Source organism: Ranitomeya variabilis, chromosome 8, assembly GCF_051348905.1.
Source record: "Ranitomeya variabilis isolate aRanVar5 chromosome 8, aRanVar5.hap1, whole genome shotgun sequence".
NCBI classification, from domain to species: domain Eukaryota; kingdom Metazoa; phylum Chordata; class Amphibia; order Anura; family Dendrobatidae; genus Ranitomeya; species Ranitomeya variabilis.
This window is the reverse complement of record NC_135239.1, coordinates 157262656-157285846: the sequence shown is the minus strand read 5'-3', so window position 1 is coordinate 157285846 and position 23191 is coordinate 157262656. Positions and strand designations below refer to the sequence as shown.

Here is a 23191-nt window from a genome sequence, read left to right as displayed (position 1 = left end):
TTATTTCCTCCGCCCACAAGGGGGCGGGTCCCGTAACTTTCCTGAACTGTTGGCAGGGGCGTGTCTCTAATGTCAGTTTTCTTGGTCTCACATAGCAACAGCCAATCAAGGATTGAGAGTAAGAACACAGAGGCGGGGCGCACGCACGTCCATGGTAATGAGCTCCAGGAAGGTAAGCAGAGTTTCCAAGATGGCGTCTCCATCAGCAGCGCAGCCGGAGCCGAGTGTGTGCGAGTCTCCGGTCCCAGCTTCAATGTTCTCGCCTGAACCTGACGCGGAGGATTCGGATTGCAGTTACGACGGAGAGCCGCTGAGGAACGGAGAGTCTGACCTGGACCTGACCAGTAAAGTAAGCGCTGGAATGGACGAGGCTTGTGTATGACAGCTGGGCCCCCTGTAAGTGCACGGACAAGTGGACGTGTCACTTACCAGAGGGCGGGAATGTGAGGCCTCCGGTACCGGCCGTTAGTTCTGTGTTCTGCTGGTAGAATCATTCAGTGCTGTGATTAGACAGACTGTTACACAGACAGAACCTGTGTCCTATACAAGTGCATGGCCCTAAAGGTGCGGGCTGCACCACTGAGGGGCTCACCGCATCGCTAGTGTCACTGAGGGGCTCACCGCATCGCTAGTGTCACTGAGGGGCTCACCGCATCGCTAGTGTCACTGAGGGGCTCACCGCATCGCTAGTGTCACTGAGGGGCTCACCGCATCGCTAGTGTCACTGAGGGGCTCACCGCATCGCTAGTGTCACTGAGGGGCTCACCGCATCGCTAGTGTCACTGAGGGGCTCACCGCATCGCTAGTGTCACTGAGGGGCTCACCGCATCGCTAGTGTCACTGAGGGGCTCACCGCATCGCTAGTGTCACTGAGGGGCTCACCGCATCGCTAGTGTCACTGAGGGGCTCACCGCATCGCTAGTGTCACTGAGGGGCTCACCGCATCGCTAGTGTCACTGAGGGGCTCACCGACCGCATCGCTAGTGTCACTGAGGGGCTCACCGCATCGCTAGTGTCACTGAGGGGCTCACCGCATCGCTAGTGTCACTGAGGGGCTCCACACGTCGCTAGTGTCACTGAGGGGCTCACGGCATCACTAGTGTCACTGAGGGGCTCCACACGTCGCTAGTGTCACTGAGGGGCTCACCGTGTCGCTAGTGTCACTGAGGGGCTCACCGCATCACTAGTGTCACTGAGGGGCTCACCGCATCACTAGTGTCACTGAGGGGCTCCACACGTCGCTAGTGTCACTGAGGGGCTCACGGCATCACTAGTGTCACTGAGGGGCTCCACACGTCGCTAGTGTCACTGAGGGGCTCACCGTGTCGCTAGTGTCACTGAGGGGCTCACCGCATCACTAGTGTCACTGAGGGGCTCCACGCGTCGCTAGTGTCACTGAGGGGCTCACCGCATCGCTAGTGTCACTGAGGGGCTCACCGCATCGCTAGTGTCACTGAGGGGCTCACCGCATCGCTAGTGTCACTGAGGGGCTCACCGACCGCATCACTAGTGTCACTGAGGGGCTCCACACGTCGCTAGTGTCACTGAGGGGCTCACCGTGTCGCTAGTGTCACTGAGGGGCTCACCGCATCACTAGTGTCACTGAGGGGCTCACCGCATCGCTAGTGTCACTGAGGGGCTCACCGACCGCATCACTAGTGTCACTGAGGGGCTCACCGACCGCATCACTAGTGTCACTGAGGGGCTCACCGCATCACTAGTGTCACTGAGGGGCTCCACACGTCGCTAGTGTCACTGAGGGGCTCACCGCATCACTAGTGTCACTGAGGGGCTCCACACGTCGCTAGTGTCACTGAGGGGCTCACCGTGTCGCTAGTGTCACTGAGGGGCTCACCGCATCACTAGTGTCACTGAGGGGCTCCACGCGTCGCTAGTGTCACTGAGGGGCTCACCGCATCGCTAGTGTCACTGAGGGGATCACCGTGTCACTGAGGGGCTCCACACGTCGCTAGTGTCACTGAGGGGCTCCACACGTCGCTAGTGTCACTGAGGGGCTCACCGTGTCGCTAGTGTCACTGAGGGGCTCACCGTGTCGCTAGTGTCACTGAGGGGCTCACCGTGTCGCTAGTGTCACTGAGGGGCTCACCGTGTCGCTAGTGTCACTGAGGGGCTCACCGTGTCGCTAGTGTCACTGAGGGGCTCACCGTGTCGCTAGTGTCACTGAGGGGCTCACCGTGTCGCTAGTGTCACTGAGGGGCTCACCGTGTCGCTAGTGTCACTGAGGGGCTCACCGTGTCGCTAGTGTCACTGAGGGGCTCACCGTGTCGCTAGTGTCACTGAGGGGCTCACCGTGTCGCTAGTGTCACTGAGGGGCTCACCGTGTCGCTAGTGTCACTGAGGGGCTCACCGTGTCGCTAGTGTCACTGAGGGGCTCACCGTGTCGCTAGTGTCACTGAGGGGCTCACCGTGTCGCTAGTGTCACTGAGGGGCTCACCGTGTCGCTAGTGTCACTGAGGGGCTCACCGTGTCGCTAGTGTCACTGAGGGGCTCACCGTGTCACTGAGGGGCTCACCGTGTCGCAAGTGTCACTGAGGGGCTCCACGCGTCGCAAGTGTCACTGAGGGGCTCCACGCGTCGCAAGTGTCACTGAGGGGCTCCACGCGTCGCAAGTGTCACTGAGGGGCTCCACGCGTCGCAAGTGTCACTGAGGGGCTCCACGCGTCGCAAGTGTCACTCCTGGCTGCATAGCTCATTAGTATTGATCCTGGCTGCACTAGTGAGGGTGATTTACCATTACAATAACCCCAGTTTTCTCATTGCCCTGTTTGTGTTAATGCCATGATTATTTTTATACATAACCATTAGCCGTACCCAGAGATGATGTATGTGACACAGAAGTGTCTGGATGGAGCGTACAGTCCGGGGGGTGTGTGTGTGTGTGTGTGTGTGTGTGTGTGTGTGTGTGTGTGTGCCGGTTGCGCACAGTCCGGGGGTGTGTGTGTGTGTCGGTTGCGCACAGTCTGGGGGTGGTGTGCCGGTTGCGTGCAGTCTGGCGGGGGGTGGGGGGTTGTCGGTTGCGTACAGTCCGGGGGCTGTGTGTGTGTCTGTTGCTTACAGTCCGGGGTGTGTGTGTGTGACGGTTGTGTACAGTCTGGTGTGGGGTACCGATTGCGCACAGTCGGGGTGTGTGACGGCTGCGTAAAGTTCGGGGTGTGTGTGTGCCGGTTGCGTACAGTAAGTGTACGTTAGGTTTGTCGCCCGTTGTCTGTAGTTGTGACACTAGTTCCTGTAGTGGCCATATAATGAGCTGACGGTCACGATGCCGCTGCTGGATGCTATGAATGGGCTGCAGACACAGAACCTGCTCTCTTATTTGCATGGCGGTGGTTTCTCCTGAGCTGGGCTCATTTCCATTACCTCGCTCTGTTCGTCTATTATACATGACGGCTTTACTCTGTTTTCTGTTCATGACAGGACAATCTGGTATCGTTTACGGGAGATAATAAGCTGATGAAACGTACGGGCAACAGAATGAGAATTGTGGGTGGGGATGTGTCACATTCCTCTTTATAAAACTTTCGTCTATTTATAACCTGAATGTCATAAATGAAGCAACAGGCTGAAACTTTTACTGCCACTCTTTACATTCCCTGTTACCTCATTTGTGTTTTATTCAGTTTTCAAAATTAATCCTTGCCTATCTGAGACCATTTTGATATATGGGCTTTCTTTCTTTGTATTTCTTCCTTTGAGCCAAAACTTTTTTTTTTTTTATACATCGGCACAGCCATATGATGGCTTGTTTTGCTTTTGTTTTTTTTTTATAAGATCTCACATTTTGAATGTTGTCATTCACTTACAAATTATTAATAAATTATGTTTATTTATTCTGTACAGACAATACAAAGTTACACGTCCACGCCACAGCCCTGTGGTAAACGGAGTCAGTGTCCGTTTTGGTGGAGTGAGTGTAAAATGGACCTACTCCCAAAATGTATAATTGGGTGCAGTAGCACAATGCAGGATGTGCTGTAAATGTTTCCATAATAATTTGGGAAAGTTATGAAATGTCCTATAACTGTTTGTTTTGTTCCTGATCTAAGGATCTCGGCTTTTAGTTGAGATGAATCTGTGCTACAGTTTATGTATATGCTCCGTAGTGAACAGTGCGGTGGATGGAATCAGAAGTCCGGGAAACTGTGAGTTGGTGGTTTGGCTTATCGACTCCACAGCACTGGTTCAACAGTTGCAGGAGAAGTGAGGACCCTGCTCGCAAGCTTGCAATCTATAAAGAAATAGGAGGTACACAATAGGTAGAACGTGCTTGTCATGTACAGTACAGAGCAAAAGTTTGGACACACCTTCTCATTTAAAGATTTTTCTGTATTTTCATGACTATGAAAATTGTAAATTCACACTGAAGGCATCAAAACTATGAATTAACACATGTGGAATTACATACATAATTTCAGTTGCTTCACACTTTTTTGTTATGTCTTATATTCTAGGTTCTTCAAAGTAGCCACCTTTTGCTTTGATGACTGCTTTGCACACTCTTGGGAATCTCTTGATGAGCTTCAAGAGGGAGTCACCGGAAATGGTTTTCATTTCACAGGTGTGCCCTGTCAGGTTTAATAAGTGGGATTTCTTGCCTTATAAATGGGGTTGGGACCATCAGTTGTGTTGAGCATAAGTCTGGTGGATACACAGCTGATAGTCCTACTGAATAAACTGTTAGCTGCTTTTTTCTTGCCATAATACATATTCTAAGTAAGAAAAACGAGTGGCCATCATTACTTTAAAAAATGAAGGTCAGTCAGTCTGAAAAATTGGGAAAACTTTGAAAGTGTCCCCAAGTGCAGTGGCAAAAACCATCAAGCGCTACAAAGAAACTGGCTCACATGAGGACCGCCCCAGGAATGGAAGACCAAGAGTCACCTCTGCTTCTGAGGATAAGTTTATACGAGTCACCAGCCTCAGAAATCGCAGGTTAACAGCAGCTCAGATTAGAGACCAGGTTAATGCCACACAGAGCTCTAGCAGCAGACACATCTCTACAACAACTGTAAAGAGGAGACTTTGTGCAGCAGGCCTTCATGGTAAAATAGCTGCTAGAAAACCACTGCTAAGGACAGGCAACAAGCAGAAGAGACTTGTTTGGGCTAAAGAACACAAGGAATGGACATTAGATGAATGGAAAGCTGTGCTTTGGTCTGATGAGTCCAAATTTGAGATCTTTGGTTCCAACCTCCGTGTCTTTGTGCGACGCAGAAAAGGTGAACGGATGGACTCTACATGCCTGGTTCCCACCGTGAAGCATGGAGGAGGAGGAGGTGTGATGGTGTGGAGGGGTGCTTTGCTGGTGACACTTTTGCGGATTTATTAAAAATTGAAGGCATACTGAACCAGCATCTTGCAGTGGCATGATATTCCATCCAGTTTGCGTATAGGCTACGTTCACATTTGCGTTGTGCGCCGCAGCGTCGGCGCCGCAGCGCACAACGCAAACAAAAACGCAGCAAAACGCATGCACAACGCTGCGTTTTGCGCCGCATGCGTCGTTTTTTCCATTGAATTTGGACGCAGCAAAAATGCAACTTGCTGCGTCCTCTGCGCCCCGACGCGGGCGCCGCAGCGACGCATGCGGCGCAAAACGCAAGTGCGCCGCATGTCCATGCGCCCCCATGTTAAATATAGGGGCGCATGACGCATGCGGCGCCGCTGCGGCGCCCGACGCTGCGGCGGGGACCGCAAATGTGAACGTAGCCTTAGTTGGACCATCCATTTATTTTTCAACAGGACAATGACCCCAAACACACCTCCAGGCTGTGTAAGGGCTATTTGACCATGAAGGAGAGTGATGGGGTGCTACGCCAGATGACTTGGCCTCCACAGTCACCAGACCTGAACCCAATTGAGATGGTTTGTGGTGAGCTGGACCGCAGAGTGAAGGCAAAAGGGCCAACAAGTGCTAAGCATCTCTGGGAACTCCTTCAAGATTGTTGGAAGACCATTCCCGGTGACTACCTCTTAAAGCTCGTCAAGAGAATGCCAAGAGTGTGCAAAGCAGTCATCAAAGCAAAAGGTGGCTACTTTGAAGAACCTAGAATATGACCTATTTTCAGTTTTTACACTTTTTTGTTAAGTATATAATTCCACATGTGTTAATACATAGTTTTGATGCCTTCATTGTGAATTTACAATTTTCATAGTCATGAAAATACAGAAAAAAATCTTTAAATGAGAAGGTGTGTCCAAACTTTTGGTCTGTACTGTATGGTCCAGCCATCATTATAAGAGTAAGTTCACACAGGGCGTTTTTGCTGTTTTTTTTTTTTTTTTTTTTTTTTTTTTGCAGCAAAACCTGATCTTCTTGGCAGGAAAGAAGCTGCGTCAAAAACACAGGTTTAGGTGCGTTTTTTTATTGCGTTTTTGGTGCGTTTTTTGGTGTGTTTTTTTTTCTTTGTCCATGCTAATGTCCTTGGATTTTCAGCAGCAAAAACGCAGCAAATAATGATACCTGCGTTTTTGCAGTGTTTTTCAACACCCATTCAAGTCAATGGGTGAAAAACGCTGAAAAGTGACATGCCCTGTCCAAAAAATGCAGTAAAAAGCACAAAATACTAATCACACAAAAAACCAATGTGTGTGCATGAGATTTCTGAAATCTCATAGGCTTTGCTGGTACTGTAAAAAGCAGCTGAAAATTAGCATAAAAAAAAGCAAAAAAAAAAACGCAGGAAAAACGCCTTATGTGAACTTACCCTAATAGGGCAATTCAAATAAGCTGCGTGATCCGGTCATCAGACAGGATCTGAGTACAGTTACCAAGTGCTATTTGGCGCCTGGAGGATGTGGAGAGAGAGGAGTATGAGGGACCAGATTCCGAGGAAACGTAAGAAATGGTGAACATGGGAGAGTTGGGATAGGCTGGTTACACACTTGCGATTGGTTGGTCTGCGTATGGCTGCGCACATCCTCTGTTAAGCTCCCCCTACGCTCCCTTGCGGGCGTGTCAAAAGTATGCATCTGCATACATCCGCATGTCCTGCGTACCCAATGTTAAAGATAGGTATGCAGGACGCATGCAGAAGTAGGCGGGGCTTAAAGGAGGACGTACGCAGCCCTCCGCAAAGCCCCCGAACGCGAATGTGAACTTAGCCTTAAGGAGGTTGTTCCCCGTGGGAAGTATGTATCCAGAGTAAATAATTGTAGCTGCCTCCTCTGATCAATGGGTTTTGACTATTTCAATCCTATGTTTGGCTAGCAGGTGTGCTCCCAACCAAGACTGCATCATTGCAATCTCCATAGTGAAACATCCACAGTTGAATGGTTTGTGCTGAAGAGCTTAGTGACTCATTGTGGTGATGGCGTCTCTCCAAGCAAATGTGTGTGCTTAGAGCTGGCCGATTCAACATTTCATTACCACAACTTGGCACTAAACTGGTAGCAACAGTAGCTCTGCCATGGAGCAGTAGACTAATGAAGAGAACCAATTGCTTCATAAGGCTGGGGTCAGAGGAGTGTATGAAAAATCAGTGAAAGTCACATTTACCTCTTTTTTTTTTTGTGCTAAGGACTTCTCATACATCTTTGCAGGGTGACAATCTCAGTAGCCAGGGACTCGGTTTAAATATCCCAGAATTGCTGCTGTAGTGCGCCAGATTACAGGGGTCAGAGTTTGGGCTGCAGATGTTTGTCATTTCATTTTTTTTTTTTTTTTTTTTTCCTCTTGCCGAATCGGCATACGAGAAAAAATGCAGCTCTGCAGTGCCCCATAGTATTGGGTTGTGCGTTATGCAATAAATCTTCATAGCACTCGGCTGTGTTACATGCTCATGTGAGTGCAGCATCAATAGTAAAAGATAGAATGTTTAAAAAAAATTAAAAAAATGCTTATACTCACCTGCAGACAGCTGATCTCCTCAGCGGCGTCCGTTCCTATAGCTGGTGTGTGTGTGCAGGACCTTCCATGACGTCGCGGTCACATGACCGGTCTCGCGACCATTCACAGGACCGCGACGTCATCGCAGGTCCTTCACCGCACACCAGCTATAGGAACCGAAGCGGCAGCATGCACCTGAGAGGCGGGAAGACATCGAAGGTGAGTATATGACTATTTTTTATTTTAATTCTTTTTTTTTTGACCAATTATATGGTGCCCAGTCCATGGAGGAGAGTCTCCTCTCCTCCACCCTGGGTACCAATCGCACATAATCTGCTTACTTCCCGCATGGTGTGCACAGCCCTGTGCGGAAAATATACAGATCAATGCACTCCTAGGTGTACGGAATCCCCGCAATTCCGCATTTTTAATGAACATGTTGCTTTTTTTTTTTCCGCGATGCGATTTTTTTTGCGGGAAAAAAATGCAACATTTGCACAAGAAATGCGGAATACACTGTAAATAATAGGAGGCATATGTTAGCGTTTTTTTCGCGTTTTTATAGCGAAAAAAACGCGAAAAATACTGAACGTGTGCACATGGCCAAAGACCCTGGGTAATTCTAAAAATAGCTTACATACCTTGGGTATAAAAAGACTCAGAGATCACATCCTGGGAGACTGAAGTAATACAGAGCTACCAGCCAGACATTCTGCAAACCACCCAACAGACAAGAGAAAGGACTGCAGCCAATTCATCATGGCACCATCACGAGGGACACTGATCTAGGATTCTATAGGATACAACCTAGGAATTTAAGGCTCCGGTTGGAAGGACACAGATCTGATCCAGTGACCATCTCTGCACCATGGATCTGTTTGGAGAAAGCCAGGGTTGGGTCCCGCTGGTCGACTGGTTCCATGGAGATGGTCAGATAAGCAAGGTGGTGACTCGTGTCAACTGGCTTTGGACCTTGTATGGACTCTATGGACAGTTCTTGGTCATCTCCCTATGCTTGTCGTTACCCCTTCTCTGTGCGTTCATCCACAGATGGAGTAGCGACCCTGGGAGCTCTGACATCGTGTCATACTGGAAATACATGGAGACGCAGTGATCTTTTATATGCGACCATGTGACCCTGGGAGCTCTGACATCGTGTCATACTGGAAATACGTGGAGACGCAGTGATATTTTATATGCGCCCATGTAACTAAACAATTCCAGTCATGGTGGGATTGTTCTGCTTGCTATTGTGTGTTGTGGTTCAATAAAGTATTGCCACACTGTTTTACCTTAACCCTGTGTTGTCTGTGTAGTGTATTGCCCACGGGGAGATAGAGCGGTCGTTCAGTGGTATGAGCCGTGGTCCATGCAGTCTTGCTAAAGACAGCCAGGCCAGCGGACGAGAGCATCCACTGACCCCGTTTGTCCACAGATGTGTTGGGGGGGGTGGGATTATGTGTGGTGATGGGGTGGGGGGTGGGATTGTGTGGGGGGGGCGGGATTATGTGTCGTAATGTGGTGGGGGGGTGGGATTATGTGTCGTAATGTGGTGGGGGGCGGGATTATGTGTCGTAATGTGGTAGGGGGCGGGATTATCTGTGGTAATGTGGGGGGCGGGATTATGTGTGGTAATGTGGGGGGCAGGATTATGTGTGGTGATGTGGTGGGGGGCAGGATTATGTGTGGTGATGTGGGGGCGGGGCTACTGTGCAGGGGGCGGGATTAGCGAGTAATCACGATTTTATATATATATAATTATTCAAAAAAGTGAGAGCAGCACAAAAAAGAAAAACAAAAATCAGGGTGCAGGGCCCCTCAGGCATGTACCAAACCTTGTCATAGAAGTCCAAAAATCAGAGGCAGCACACCATTCTGGATAAAGTTATGAAGGTATTCAAATTTAATAGCCCATAATGGCAACGTTTCGGCCCGTGGAGAGCCTTTCTCAAGCCGCTTGAGAAAGGCTTTCCACGGGCCGAAACGTTGCCATTATGGGCTATTAAATTTGAATACCTTCATAACTTTATCCAGAATGGTGTGCTGCCTCTGATTTTTGGACTTATATATATTTCTTTAGGGAAAATAAGAGTGGGATCCCCCATGTCCTTTGAAAATTTGGCAATAAAATCACAGCATTTTTCATGAAAAAAATTGCTTGGGATCACCTGATGTTTTATTAACCAGCAGAGGGAAAGTGGACAGCTGGGGCAGATGTTTATTGCTTGGAAAGGGGGTATTACCTATGGTGCTTCCCAGGCTATTAATATCAGCTCTATACGTAGGGTCTCCCTATAATTAATACCCAGCAAAGGCTAGGCAGACAGCTGTGGGCTGATATTAATCTAACCTAAATTAATTAATGAATCTACATTAAACCATACTCCCACATACTCCAATCTCCCCTGTAACAGAATTAAAATGATAAACAACCATATTTCTCACCTGCCTGCTGATAAGACAATGATCCATTTGTCTTGTGCTGCGTCTAGCTCTGCTACATCTAGATAGCAGGCTGCATTGTTGCATGATGCTTGCTCAGCTCAGTGCCTCGTAGTGGACTCCCAACCTCGCTGACGTCACTGTGAGTGTGAGAAAGTTCACATGCTCGTGGTGCTGTCAGAAATGTCCTGCAAGTTCACAGCCAATGAACTCTGTTCAACTCACTGTCAGCGCGAGTGCCGTGGGAAAAGTTACAACTGCGTTGACATGAGTGGGTTGAACTGAGTTCATTTGCTCTAAATTTCCAGGACCTTATTCACTCTTGCGGTGAGGTGAAAGGAGTTCACGCGAGGCACTGAGCTAAGCAGACACGTACAACTCGGTGTGTCTGCTTGATGGCAGGCTGTATAGTCGCATTATGCAACAATGCAGCCTGCCATCTAGATATAAGACAATAAACATGGAAGAGCGCAGCATGAGAAGCACCAGGTGGTTTGATTGGGATGTTGCAATGGAAGGTGGGGGGATTAGCTTCTCACCTGGAAGGGTTGTGCACCCCTGCACCACTCTGGTAGCGGACCTCTCCGTGCAATCCTGCTCTGTTGCTCTGAGACTGCTCCTGTGCTTCCTGGTCTGGTTATGTGGGCCCAAGATCCAGTCACGCGATGCAACTTCACAGGATGTGACTTCACTTCAGGTCCTGTTGCCTGGAGATGAGCTCTATGGCCCCAAACTGCTCCAGCCACAATCCCTCAAGGGGAATGTAAACCTTTTTTTTTTGGAAAAAATGTCAATTTAAGGAGCGCTATGGCTATAGAGCACACTGCAATAGATTAGTGGTAAACAAACCTTTTATTGAACCACTACGTGTTTCAGCAGCAGACTGCTACCTTCTTCAGATGGATTTTTTATTGCAGTGTGCCATCTAGATATGGCAGAGCTAGGCACGTCTCGGGATAACTGGATTATTATCTTCTAAGCAGATAGGTGAGGAATATAGTTGTTTATTTTAATTCTGTTACATGGACATTGGCTTCAGTGGACTGGACGATGACGTATGGTTTAATTTAGATTAATTAAAGGAGTCTGTCATTTTTTCAGTTAAAGGACTTTATTCTGGGTGTGTGGGTTTTATACATTATGACACTAGGGTGAGTAATGGGGATGTCTCATCGACACCTCTCCAATACTAACCTCTGGGCTTGTCACCTTCCCCGGCTATAAACATCTGCCCCCAGCAGTCCGCCTTTCCATCTGCTGACTAATAAAATGTTGGATCCCATGCCGTTGTTTTTTTTTTTGTTTGTTTGTTTTTTTTCTCAATCCAATTTTTTTAGCTGAGAAAAAAACTCGCAGAAGAGCAGGGATTCGTAGCTTGACATTGGTCCCAGTGCAATCCGATTTTTTTTTTTTTTTTTTTTCTTCCCTTTGCAGAGGAGTATGATCCCTAAGGGTACTGTCACACAGTGGCACTTTGGTCACTACGACGGTACGCACCGTGACGTTCCAGCGATAATCCATACGATATCGCTGTGTCTGACACGCAGCAGCGATCAGGGACCCTGCTGAGAATCGTACGTCGTAGCAGATCGTTTGGAACTTTCTTTCGTCGCTGGATCTCCCGCTGTCATCGTTGGATCGGTGTGTGTGACACCGATCCAACGATGCGTTCGCTTGTAACCAGGGTAAACATCGGGTTACTAAGCGCAGGGCCGCGCTTAGTAACCCGATGTTTACCCTGGTTACCATCGTAGAAGTAAAAAAAAACAAACCGTACATACTCACATTCCGGTGTCCGTCAGGTCCCTTGCCGTCTGCTTCCCGCTCTGACTGACTGCCGGCCGGAATGTAAGAGCAGAGCACAGCGGTGACGTCACCGCTGTGATCTGCTTTCACTTTACGGCGGCACTCAGTCAGAGCGGGAAGCAGACGGCAAGGGACCTGACGGACACCGGTATGTGAGTATGTACGGTTTTGTTTTTTTTACTTTTACGATGGTAACCAGGGTAAACATCGGGTTACTATGCGCGGCCCTGCGCTTAGTAACCCGATGTTTACCCTGGTTACCCGGGGCCTTCGGCATCGTTGGTCGCTGGAGAGCGGTCTGTGTGACAGCTCTCCAGCGACCACACAACGACTTTCCAACGATCACGGCCAGGTCGTATCGCTGGTCGTGATCGTTGGAAAGTTGCAGAGTGTGACAGTACCCTAAGTCTGGGTTCATATGAGTGTATGCAAAAAACATTTCTGCTTTTGTACAGAAAAGCATAACTTTGTTTTTATCTGTATTGAATTCGGTATGTCCGTTTTTCATATCTGTATTGCCTAGTCATGTCTTTTTTTTTTTTTTTTTATGTCCGTGTACCTTGTGTCTGTACGGCACACAGTTTTTACATAACCAAATTAATAAATCATCACATTCAGTTTCTGTTGTTAATTGTAATGATCCTTGAAAAATGCATGATGTATGGATGGTAACTCGTATGTGCTCTTCTTTTTTTTTGCTCATCTTTTAATGGGTGAGTCTGATCCAGAATATAGATCAAAGTAATGCAAGTTGCAATAAATAGTTTTTTACGTTTGTGAACTAGCACTTTGATTAATTTTCATAAATGTTTGTAAATTTAAATCCACCCCCGTCACCGCCAACAGTCCTTTATTAGTGTGGGGGTTGCCAAAACTGCTGTTTTATGATCATTTCACTAAATTGAATAAAAATTGTCTCATGAGCGCCAAGATGATGCCCATAAAAACTTCAGCTCATCACACCCAAAACAAGCCCTCCTACAGCTACATCAATGAGAAAATAAAAAGGCTACAGCTCTTGCCTTATGGCAACACAGAAAAATATTTTTTCTAAAAATAGAAAAAATTGTGTACATACATAGAGTTGCTTCTCGCAAAATTAGAATATCATCAAAAAGTTAATTTATTTCAGCTCTTCAATACAAAAAGTGAATCTCATATTATATAGTCATTACAAACAGGGTGATCTATTTCAAGTATTTATTTCTGTTAATGTTGATGATTATGGCTTACAGCAAATGAAAACCCAAAAGTCATTATCTCAGTAAATTAGAATACTTTATAACACCAGCTTGAAAAATTATTTTGAAATCTGAAATGTTGGCCTACTGAAATGTATGTTCAGTAAATGCACTCAATACTTGGTCAGGGCTCATTTTACATCAATTACTGCATCAATGTGGCGTGGCATGGATGCGATCAGCCTGTGGCACTGCTGAGGTGTTATGGAAGCCCAGGTTGCTTTAATAACAGCCTTCAGCTTGTCTGGTGTCTCTCATCTTCCTCTTGACAATACCCCATAGATATATGGGGTTAAGGTCAGGCGAGTTTCTTAGCCAATCAAGCACAGTGATACTGTTGTTTGTAAACCAGGTATTGGTACTTCTGGCAGTGTAGACAGGTGCCAAGTCCTGCTGGAGAATGAAATTTCCATCTCCAAAATGCTTGTCTGCAGTGGGAAGCATGAAGTGCTCTAAAATTTCTTGGTAGACGGCTGCGCTGACTTTGCTCTTGCTAAAACACAGTGGACCTACACTAGATGACATGGCTCCCCAAACCATCACTGATTGCGGAAACTTCACACTAGACCTCAAGCAGCTTGGATTGTGGCTTCTCCACTCTTCCTCCAGACTCTGGGACCTTGATTTCCAAATGAAATGCAAAATTTGGATTGTGGCTTCTCCACTCTTCCTCCAGACTCTGGGACCTTGATTTCCAAATGAAATGCAAAATTTACTTTCATCTGAAATCAACAACTTGGACGACTGAGCAACAATCCAGTTCTTTTTTTTTTTTTTTTTTTTTTTTCCTTGGCGCAGGTAAGACACTTCTGGCTTTGTCTATTGGTCATGAGTGGCTTGACACAAGGAATGCAACACATGTAGCCCATGTCCTGGATATGTCTGTGTGTGGTGGCTCTTGAAGCAATGACTCCAGCAGCAGTCCACTACTTGTGAATCTCCCCAAAAGTGTTGAATGGTCTTTTCTTAAAAATCCTTTCAAGGCTGCGGTTATCCCGGTTGCTTGTGCACCTTTTTCTACCACACTTTTTCCTTGATTGGATACCGCACTCTGTGAACAGCCAGCTTCTTTAGCAATGACCTTTTGTGGCTTACCCTCCTTGTGGACATCTGTCAAGTCAGCAGTCTTCCCCATGATTGTGGAGCCTACTGAAACAGACTAAGGGACCTTTTTAAACTCTTAGGAAGCCTTTACAGGTGTTTGTTTTGTTTTTTTTTAATTATTCTACTTTACTGAGAGGTTTTCATTGGCTGTAAGCCATAATCATCAGCATTATCAGAAATAAACACTTGAAATAGATCTGGTCTCAGTCTACCACCCTACCCGTGCCCTCCGCTCTGCTAATGACCTCAGGTTAGCATCCTCAATAATCAGAACCTCCCACTCCCGTCTCCAAGACTTCACACGTGCTGCGCCGATTCTTTGGAATGCACTACCCAGGTTAATACGATTAATCCCCAATCCCAACAGTTTTAAGTGTGCCCTAAAAACTCATTTGTTCAGACTGGCCTACCGCCTCAATGCATTAACCTAACTATCCCTGTGTGACCTATTAAAAAAAAAAAAAAAAAAAACAGGTTCCTCGCATCATGTTCTCATACACTTTATGCAGTTAATAGCCCTCTGTGTCTGTACTGCTACATACTTAGGCTGTTAACTGGTTCATGCAGCTTTACATGAACACCCGAGCCTTACACTATGGCTGGTCCAAATAACTAAAGCAGTTGTTACCATCCACCTCTCGTGTCTCCCCTCTTCCTCATAGGATGTAAGCTTGCGAGCAGGGCCCTCATTCCTCCTGGTATCTGTTTTGAACTGTGATTTCCGTTATGCTGTAATGTCTATTGTCTGTACAAGTCCCCTCTATAAGTTGTAAAGCGCTGCGGAATATGTTGGCGCTGTATAAATAAAAATTATTATTATATTACTTGAAATAGATCACTCTGTAATGACGCTAAATAATGAGATTCACTTTTTGTATTGAAGAACTGAAATTAACTTTTTGATGATAATCTAATTTAGTGAGAAGCGCGTGTGTGTAATAAAAAAAAATAAAAAATAAAAAAAAAAATATATATATATATATAAATAATATATACTACAACTTCCGTAAAGACCCAAACTATAAAGAGAACATGCTACGGTATTTATCCCATCCAATGTACAGTTCAAATAAGCAATATCAGAGTTGCTGCTTTTGTCACTTATTTCAAAAGATTGAATACATAGTAGTCAAAAATTCACATATACCTCCAAATGGTACCAAGGAAAACTGCAACTTGTCTTTGAAAAACTAATCCCTCTAAGGCTGTGTGCACACAATGTCATGAACATGCTGAAGGAGCCCCCAACATTCTTCTTGCTACGCAAAGCTGCTTCAGGAAAATTCCTGCCATCTTTTTCTTTAAACACATTTGCTGACAGTTTTATCACTTTTTTTTTTAAGTTCTAAACTACAGGGTGGGCCATTTATATGGATACACCTGGGTTGCCCATTTATAAAGTTGCATCCAAAATGTCTGACTTCAAAATGGCCGCCATGGTCACCACCCAACTTGAAAGTTTTCTCCCACCCATATACTAATATGCCATACACAGGAAGTTGATATCACCAACCATTCCCATTTTATTTAGGTGTATCCATATAAATGGCCCACCCTGTATAACATGGAAGCTGCCGCTAGGGTGAACATGATTCTTTTAACCTCTTCACGTTTTCCGAACACTGAAACCCTTAAAACGAATGCGTGCACAGCAATGTCACCTTGGTCTGCCTGATTCAGAGTAGTCACGTGCACATATCCTTATAGCTCCATCCAGCAAACTATAAAAACTTTACATCTCCCAGAATCTGACACCCAAATGTTTTTGTTTTTTTTATTTTGGTTCAAAGTGTTTTTAATTTACAGATACAGTAAAACTTAAAATGATATAAATTTGGTGGCTCTTTAATTGTACTGAGCCGCATAATAAATGGCCCTCATACTACACAGCCAACATTCAAAACCTAAATCCTGATTTGGAAAATAATTGCAAATTTTGCCATACGCTGCACATTAATTTCTTGAGGAAATTTTAGAATCAGAATGGTGAGTACATCCCAAAGGAGGTATATTTTCCAAAATGGGTTCAATTTTTTTTTTTTTTTTTTTTTTTTTTTCAACTGTACTCATTTTTCAAGGGAACTGTAAATTCATCTAAGGCTGGTTTCACATTTGCGTTTGTTGCCGCAGCGTTTGTACCGCATATAAACGCATGCGTCGTGTTTTCCTATAGTTAGCATTAAAAACGCATGCGGTTTTTTTTTTCGCGTTTTGCCGCGTTTGACGCATGCGTCGTCTCTTCGTTTGCGGCTTGGCACAGAAATGCAACATGTAGTAATTTCTAGAGGCGTTTATTTGCCGCCAGGAAACGCATGCGGTCGATTGCGCCAGGATTGCTGCAAAAAAACGTATTGCTGTCTATGTAAACGCATGCGTTTTTTTGCATATGCGTTTGGTTGCGTTTTTGAACGCATGCGTTTCAATTGAGAAAAACATGTCTAGACACTGATAAGCCACCCCCCACCATCAAGGTGATAAAAGGGAGGGTGTGGACAGTTGCAGGTCACTTCTCACCAGACTCTGAAGCAGACGGGACACAGACAGGCTACATCTTGGAGGAAAACAAGACCCTGAACAATGTGAGTATATGCTAGCCAATGCCTTCATTTTCTATTTTCTGTCTCTACATGTCCTAATTTCTGCCATTTCTTTCTTTCTACATGCATCAGAATGTCTTCTTCGGATTCTTCATCTGGTGAGGTGTTTCGGCCAGGACAGTCGGAAGTGGAGCAGGTCATTGAGGTGAGTACTTGCCTCGTCAGATTGGTAAGTATTCACTGTCACATCGACACATGTGACAATTTTTTTTTTCTGTTTTTTAGAGCTCTTCTACTGCGGCAGAGACAGGGCAGGAGCAGCAGAGTCAAGGTCCGGTGGAAAGACGACAGCGGGTACGTATACAAGGCTGACTGTCCTCAGTGTATTATTCTTGAATCTTCCTTTCTTTCCATTCGTATTTCTTAACTTTTTTCTTCTGGAATCCTTTTGTATGTTGACTTTCCTATTCATGCCATTTCTCAGCATCTTTTTTCTTTCTTTTCCTTATGTAAATTGAGCAAACTTTAATGACTTTAATTTTTAGGTTTCACAACGGGAGGATGACCTAATTGAGAATGACCTCCTTATCACCCTGGTCCAGGAGCGAGTCCCGTTGTGGGACACCCAGGATCCACTGCACTCGAACAATGTCACGATCCAGCGGTTATGGAATGAGGTGGCCCAAGCGATGTGGGATGGCTGGGACAACACCCCGACACGGGTCCGAGCTGCATTTGGTAAGTATTGCACTGCAGTGTGAAGTAGCAGAGACCTTCAACTGTGTGTGATGAAAGAAACTCTCAGGAGTTTCTCTCATCACACACAGTTGTGTGAGCATGTCCAAAAGTACTTTTTCTGACCACAATTTTTTTTTTAACAGTAGCCAAAGTCAAAACACGTTGGTGTTCGATGAAGGACCGCTTCAACAAGGACCTGCGTCAAGAGAGCCGTGTTCCCAGTGGTTCAGGAGCAAGGATCAGAAGATACAAATACCATCGAGTTCTGGCATTTTTAAGACCGGTCCTTGCCCAGAGAAAGTAAGTATTTATCACGTGCATTAGGTTGTATTGTATTGCCATAATCTGTATTTTTTAATTCCACAGAATATTGCGTCTGGTAATTTTTTTTTTATATTATCTTTTTCCTTTTTTCACAGCACATACAGCACGACTGTCGGCCCAGGTTCTGGAGCGGTTCTTCATCTGACAGCCATGGACCCGTCCCAGCCATCCACCAGCGCAGCAGCAAGTGGGCCTTCCACACTAACTGGAGACCAGGGAGCTGGTCCATCAGGTCTTACCCTTTCCCAGTCCTCTTCCACTGCCCCCTTTTTTTTGGGGCTCATCCCGGCAGCGGCAGAGGGCTTCGGACAGGTCACTCATGCCCGAGTTTTTGCACTTGAGCTCGGTTTTACACGAAGCAATCAAGGCTTTGGGTGACCGAATGGATGCTTCGCATAACCTCTTAAATGCACGTATCCAGAAGGTCAGCAAAAGCCTTGATCAAGTGAAAGCCGACCTCCAGAGGCCAGCACATCATTTTTTTTATCAAATTGAGCAGGGCATGTCGGAACACCTTACTCCTGATCTCCAGCTGAGTGTCATGCAGGCCTGCAATGCTGCTTACGTGCAGGCTATGCAGCAGAGTCAGTATTTTCAGCAAACAGTGGGGGCATATCCACCTGTGCCTTCACTGTCACGCTTGATGTCCACCTCTGCTGCATCCCACTGCACGGCCACCTCAATTCCTTCCACAGCCGGACACCACTACAGTACCACAACCATGCCGAGTGCAGTTGGACATCCCACCGCCACCACCATGACATCCGCTGCTCCTGCTTGGACCTCCTTCACTTCCTCCACGATGCAGCAGGACCCTGGAATGGCCTTCTGTACCGCCTCCTCCACGATGCAGCAGGACCCTGGCATGGCCTTCCCCTCTACGAGCGCTATGGACTGTGGCATGGCTGCACCCTCTACGAGCGCTATGGACTGTGGCATGGCTGCACCCTCTACGAGCGCTATGGACTGTGGCGTGGCTGCACCCTCTACGAGCGCTAGGGACTCTGGCGTGGCTGCACCCTCTACGAGCGCTAGGGACTCTGGCGTGGCTGCACCCTCTACGAGCGGTATGGACTCTGGCACAGTGCAGCCGGACCCTGACAGGTCACCCGCCACCACGTCACGCCATATGAGCCCACCAAGACCTCCCACAACCAGGCAAGCCAAAAAAAAAAGGACCAAAACCTAAACAACCGAGGACTCTTAGCATTCCTCCCCCTTCACCTCCCAATGTGTCTGTAATGTCAGGTTTGTCTCACCCTTCCAGTGCGTCTGAAGCCTCTCGTGTCAAGCCCCGTCCCCGAACTTCCAGACCCGTCTAGTTTCATTGCCCCTTCTCCTGCCACCTCTGCGTCGTCCACGGTTAGCCAGGCCTTAGTACTTCACACCCCACGTTTACATCACTCTACCCCAAGCCGGCGCAGTAAAAAATAATTTTTTTTCAGTTGTTAACAAAATAAAAAAAGTTTGATTTGCCACAATTATGTTTGGTTTGTGTCTTCTGCCGCCGGCAACACACCGTGCGCCATGAAACTTCGCCACACACTATTTTTTTGGGCCACATCATATCTCCACTAGTTAAAAATAAAAAGACTGCAGCTTTATGTGTCTTTAGTATACAGATATGAGGTGGCCCAAAAAATATTACATGTATCTCCATAATCTCTTTTGGTCTGTGCTTAGTGTGCCACTCTGAAGAGAAAATAGTGGAAATACAGTGCAGACCTCTACTAAACAGGTCAGGTGTCAAAAACTCTTTATTTCTGACACCTGACCTGTGGATTAGAGAAATACCTTGTATGACCACCATTTTCTCTTCTTATATTACACACAACTTGAGGGACAATGGTGGTCACACACTACATATCTATGCTCACCTGCACAGGTGTCAGAAATAGTGAATTCATGAGCCTGTATATGTTTATCATGAATTCATTATTTCTGACACCTGACTTGATGAGTATAGATTGTGACAGTGATTGTCTCTTCATCTTGTGTCCAATGGATACAGGAGAAGAGAATCATGACGCAATGACGTCAACAAGCTTACCAATAAAGCAACATGGCTGCCACTACTAGCAGTATGTGGCCAGTGTTGTATATCAGTATTTGTAAGCCAAAACAAGGAGTGGAAGCATTAGAGTTAAATTATGATATTAACATAATAACTAGCACTTCTGCTTTTATCACCCACTCCTGGTTTTGGATTATAAAAACTGATATTACATACAGATCAAATATTGGAAGTTTAGGACACCCTGGGTTTGGAGAGGAAAAAGATAGGAGACATGGTCAACTCAACCAAAACTAAAGTTTATTAATAAGAAATATTATAAAGTTTATTAATGAGAAATATTATTATCATTGTAGAAAATAACTGGTACAGATAGAATTACAACAGGACATTTACACTACATTGTCCTGCCATGACACACGTCCAATATCTGAATCAAAAAAGGCTGCAAATTGGTCCCGCGTTTGACCAACTGCTGCTGTTGACTGCAACGGGTGATGCTGGAAATCGGGCAGTGGGTGTGCAACTGGTTCATCAAGTTCAATGTGGGGTTGCTCCTTAACCATTATATAATTATGCAGAACCACACAGGCTTTGACCACCTTGTCGACTGTTTCCACTTTTAGATTTATGGCTGATGCATTTAGCGACCAGAATGCCAAAGGTACACTCTACAGTTCTTCGGGCCCTGGTCAGTCTGTAGTTAAAGATCCTTCTAGTGTGGTTCAAATCCCGACTGGAATAGGGCTTCAGTAGGTTTTCACACATCTGAAAGGCCTCATCCCCAACCATAACAATTGGCATCGGTGGTCCTTGAGTGTTGGGAAGAGGTTGTGGTGGGGGAAAATTGAAATTTTTGCCATACACACGGTGGCCCATATCCGAGTTCTTGAAAGTCTGGGAATCGTTGCCACGGCCAAAAGCTCCAATGTCCACGGCGATGAAGCGACAGTTCGCATCGGCTATTGCCATGAGCACAACAGAAAAATATTTTTTGTAGTTGAAATACTCCGATCCTGTTCTGGCAGGTTTGATCATGCGGATGTGCTTTCCATCCACCGCTCCTAAACAGTTGGGGAAATCACACACACACTCCAGAATTTCTCTGCAATTTCTAGCCACATGTCCAAGGTGGGTAGGGGTATAAACTCTTCCCGGAGTACATTCCACAAAGCCCGGCAGGTGTCCTCAACTATTCCGGACAGGGTGGATATTCCAAGCCGGTATTGGAAGTGGAGGGATGATAAACTGTCTCTGGTGGCCAGAAATCTGTGAGAAAAACAAACACAAAAACCATTACAATCTATTCTTTTTATGGTGTGATTATGCTCAAGAAAGAAAGGAAAATACCCAAAAAATACATGTCAGAAAACACTAAATTTGGACTGTCATTGGTTTAGATTTTGAACGTACCTTAATGTAACCAGCAGACGTTCCTCGGGTGGAATCACTTTACGGACGGAGCTGGGTGTCCTGTCTCCGTATGGCTCCTTGGACACGAGACAACAAATCCAGGAATGAGTCTTGCGACATTCGTGTGTATTCCTGGAATTTCTCCGGGTTGGCATTAAGCTCGGCATACAGCGTGTGATAGGCTCCACGGCTCTCACGTAGTTCGATAATGGGGTGCCTCCAAAATCGCCTACGTTGTCTCCTTCTCCATCTTTGGCGATTTCTGTCTTGCTCCCAAGCGAAAGCACAGGCAAGAAACAGCTTGAAGCTGAAATCCAGGTTGAAATAAAAGCTCTCCATGCGAAGATCCATCATGACACAGGATACAGTAGCAAACTGTAAAAATTTCAGTAGCCCTAGGGTCTATATATAGAGATTCCATAACACATGCCCACTGTAGTCCCATTGGCGGTGTCTGGTTATCTTTATTTTTCTCTTGTGAAATTTCTCATCATGCGCACCAAAAACGCAAAAGTAGAAGTAAACGCGTACAAACGCGGCATTTTTTTTAACGCATGTGTCAACGCATGCGTCAAAAAACGCCGCGTTTGTACGCGTTTACATGCGTTTTTTCCACCACTTGCGGATGCGTTTTAAACGCTGCGGATTTAGATGCAAATGTGAAACTAGCCTTAAATGGTCATGTTATTGTAATGGTTGTAATGGAACCCATGTGGTTTTAAAAAGTTTTACGTTTGATTCACCAGTCTACAGAATATTATCGCATGGGGTTCCATACAATGGATTTGACAAATGTGAGACGTTCTTGCATCCCTTTTGTTTGTTTTTTTTATTTATTTTTTTTTTTTTTTGGTCCGCATTAGTTTGAGTCTCGCAAGTCCCCCATGGATATTGTGTACATTGTCCTGAACAGCGAGGCCTGCACTTCCTTAGATGATGGTGTGTTTTCCTGGATGAGTTGGTGTTTTGGTAGGCTGGCGATTCCTGGGAAGCATCACTGCGCTTCTGAGCCTTCTCCATTTGTAAATAATGGTTCTAGCTGTGGTTTGCAGGAGTCCTGCAGCCTCAGCAGTAGCTTTGTGACCCTTCCTAGACTCGTACAGAAACCAGTAATTGTAGTGTTTAGAAACCTTAGAATGTAGCATCATCTGCTGTTTTTTTTCACAACTTGCATCTTCATATGCTGGAAAGGTCTTGTTTAACCCCTTATCTGCTGATAGGAAGGCCTCTTTCTACAGTTGGGGAAAGCTGTAATATGTTTATCGCCGTGTTGAAAGGAACACCAACGCTTTGTCAAGCCCTCTCAACCACCACCATGTACAGTTGTGCTCAAAAGTTTACATACACCCAGCAGAATTTTTGCTTTCTTGGGTCTTTGAACGATAACACCAAAACGTTTTCTCCACTCATGGTTAGTGGTTGAGTAAAGCCATTTATTGTCAAACTACTGTGTTTTCTCTCTTTAAATCATAATGACAACCCAAAACCATCCAAATGACCCTGATCAAAAGTTCATATACCCTGGTGATTTTGGCCTGATAACATGCACAGAAGTTGACACAAATGGGTTTGCATGGTTACTAAAGGTAACATCCTCAACTGTGACCTGTTTGCTTGTAATCAGTGTGTGTGTGTGTGTGTGTGTGTGTGTGTGTGTATAAAAGCTGAGGGAGTTTCTGGGATCCAGACAGACTCTTGCATCTTTCATCCAGCCACTGACATTTCT

At 45.9% G+C, this 23191-nt stretch overlaps 2 protein-coding genes across 2 annotated transcripts in view; both read left to right on the top strand.

Annotated features, from left to right (window-relative positions):
* The window catches only part of GTPBP1 (GTP binding protein 1), a 76401-nt gene that overhangs the window by 5499 nt on the left and 47711 nt on the right, over window positions 1-23191 (top strand). Inside the window, exon 2 of the mRNA XM_077278795.1 lies at window positions 96-349. Within this exon, the coding sequence (XP_077134910.1) occupies window positions 152-349 (198 nt within the window). The 5' untranslated portion in view covers window positions 96-151. The remainder of the gene's footprint in view (window positions 1-95; window positions 350-23191) is intronic.
* LOC143788163 (uncharacterized) lies at window positions 16004-18877 on the top strand. Its single transcript, XM_077277589.1, has 5 exons — window positions 16004-16021; window positions 17262-17330; window positions 17522-17714; window positions 17858-18014; window positions 18143-18877. The coding sequence occupies exons 1-5, from the start codon at window positions 16004-16006 to the stop codon at window positions 18414-18416; spliced, it is 711 nt and encodes a 236-aa protein (XP_077133704.1). The 3' UTR covers window positions 18417-18877.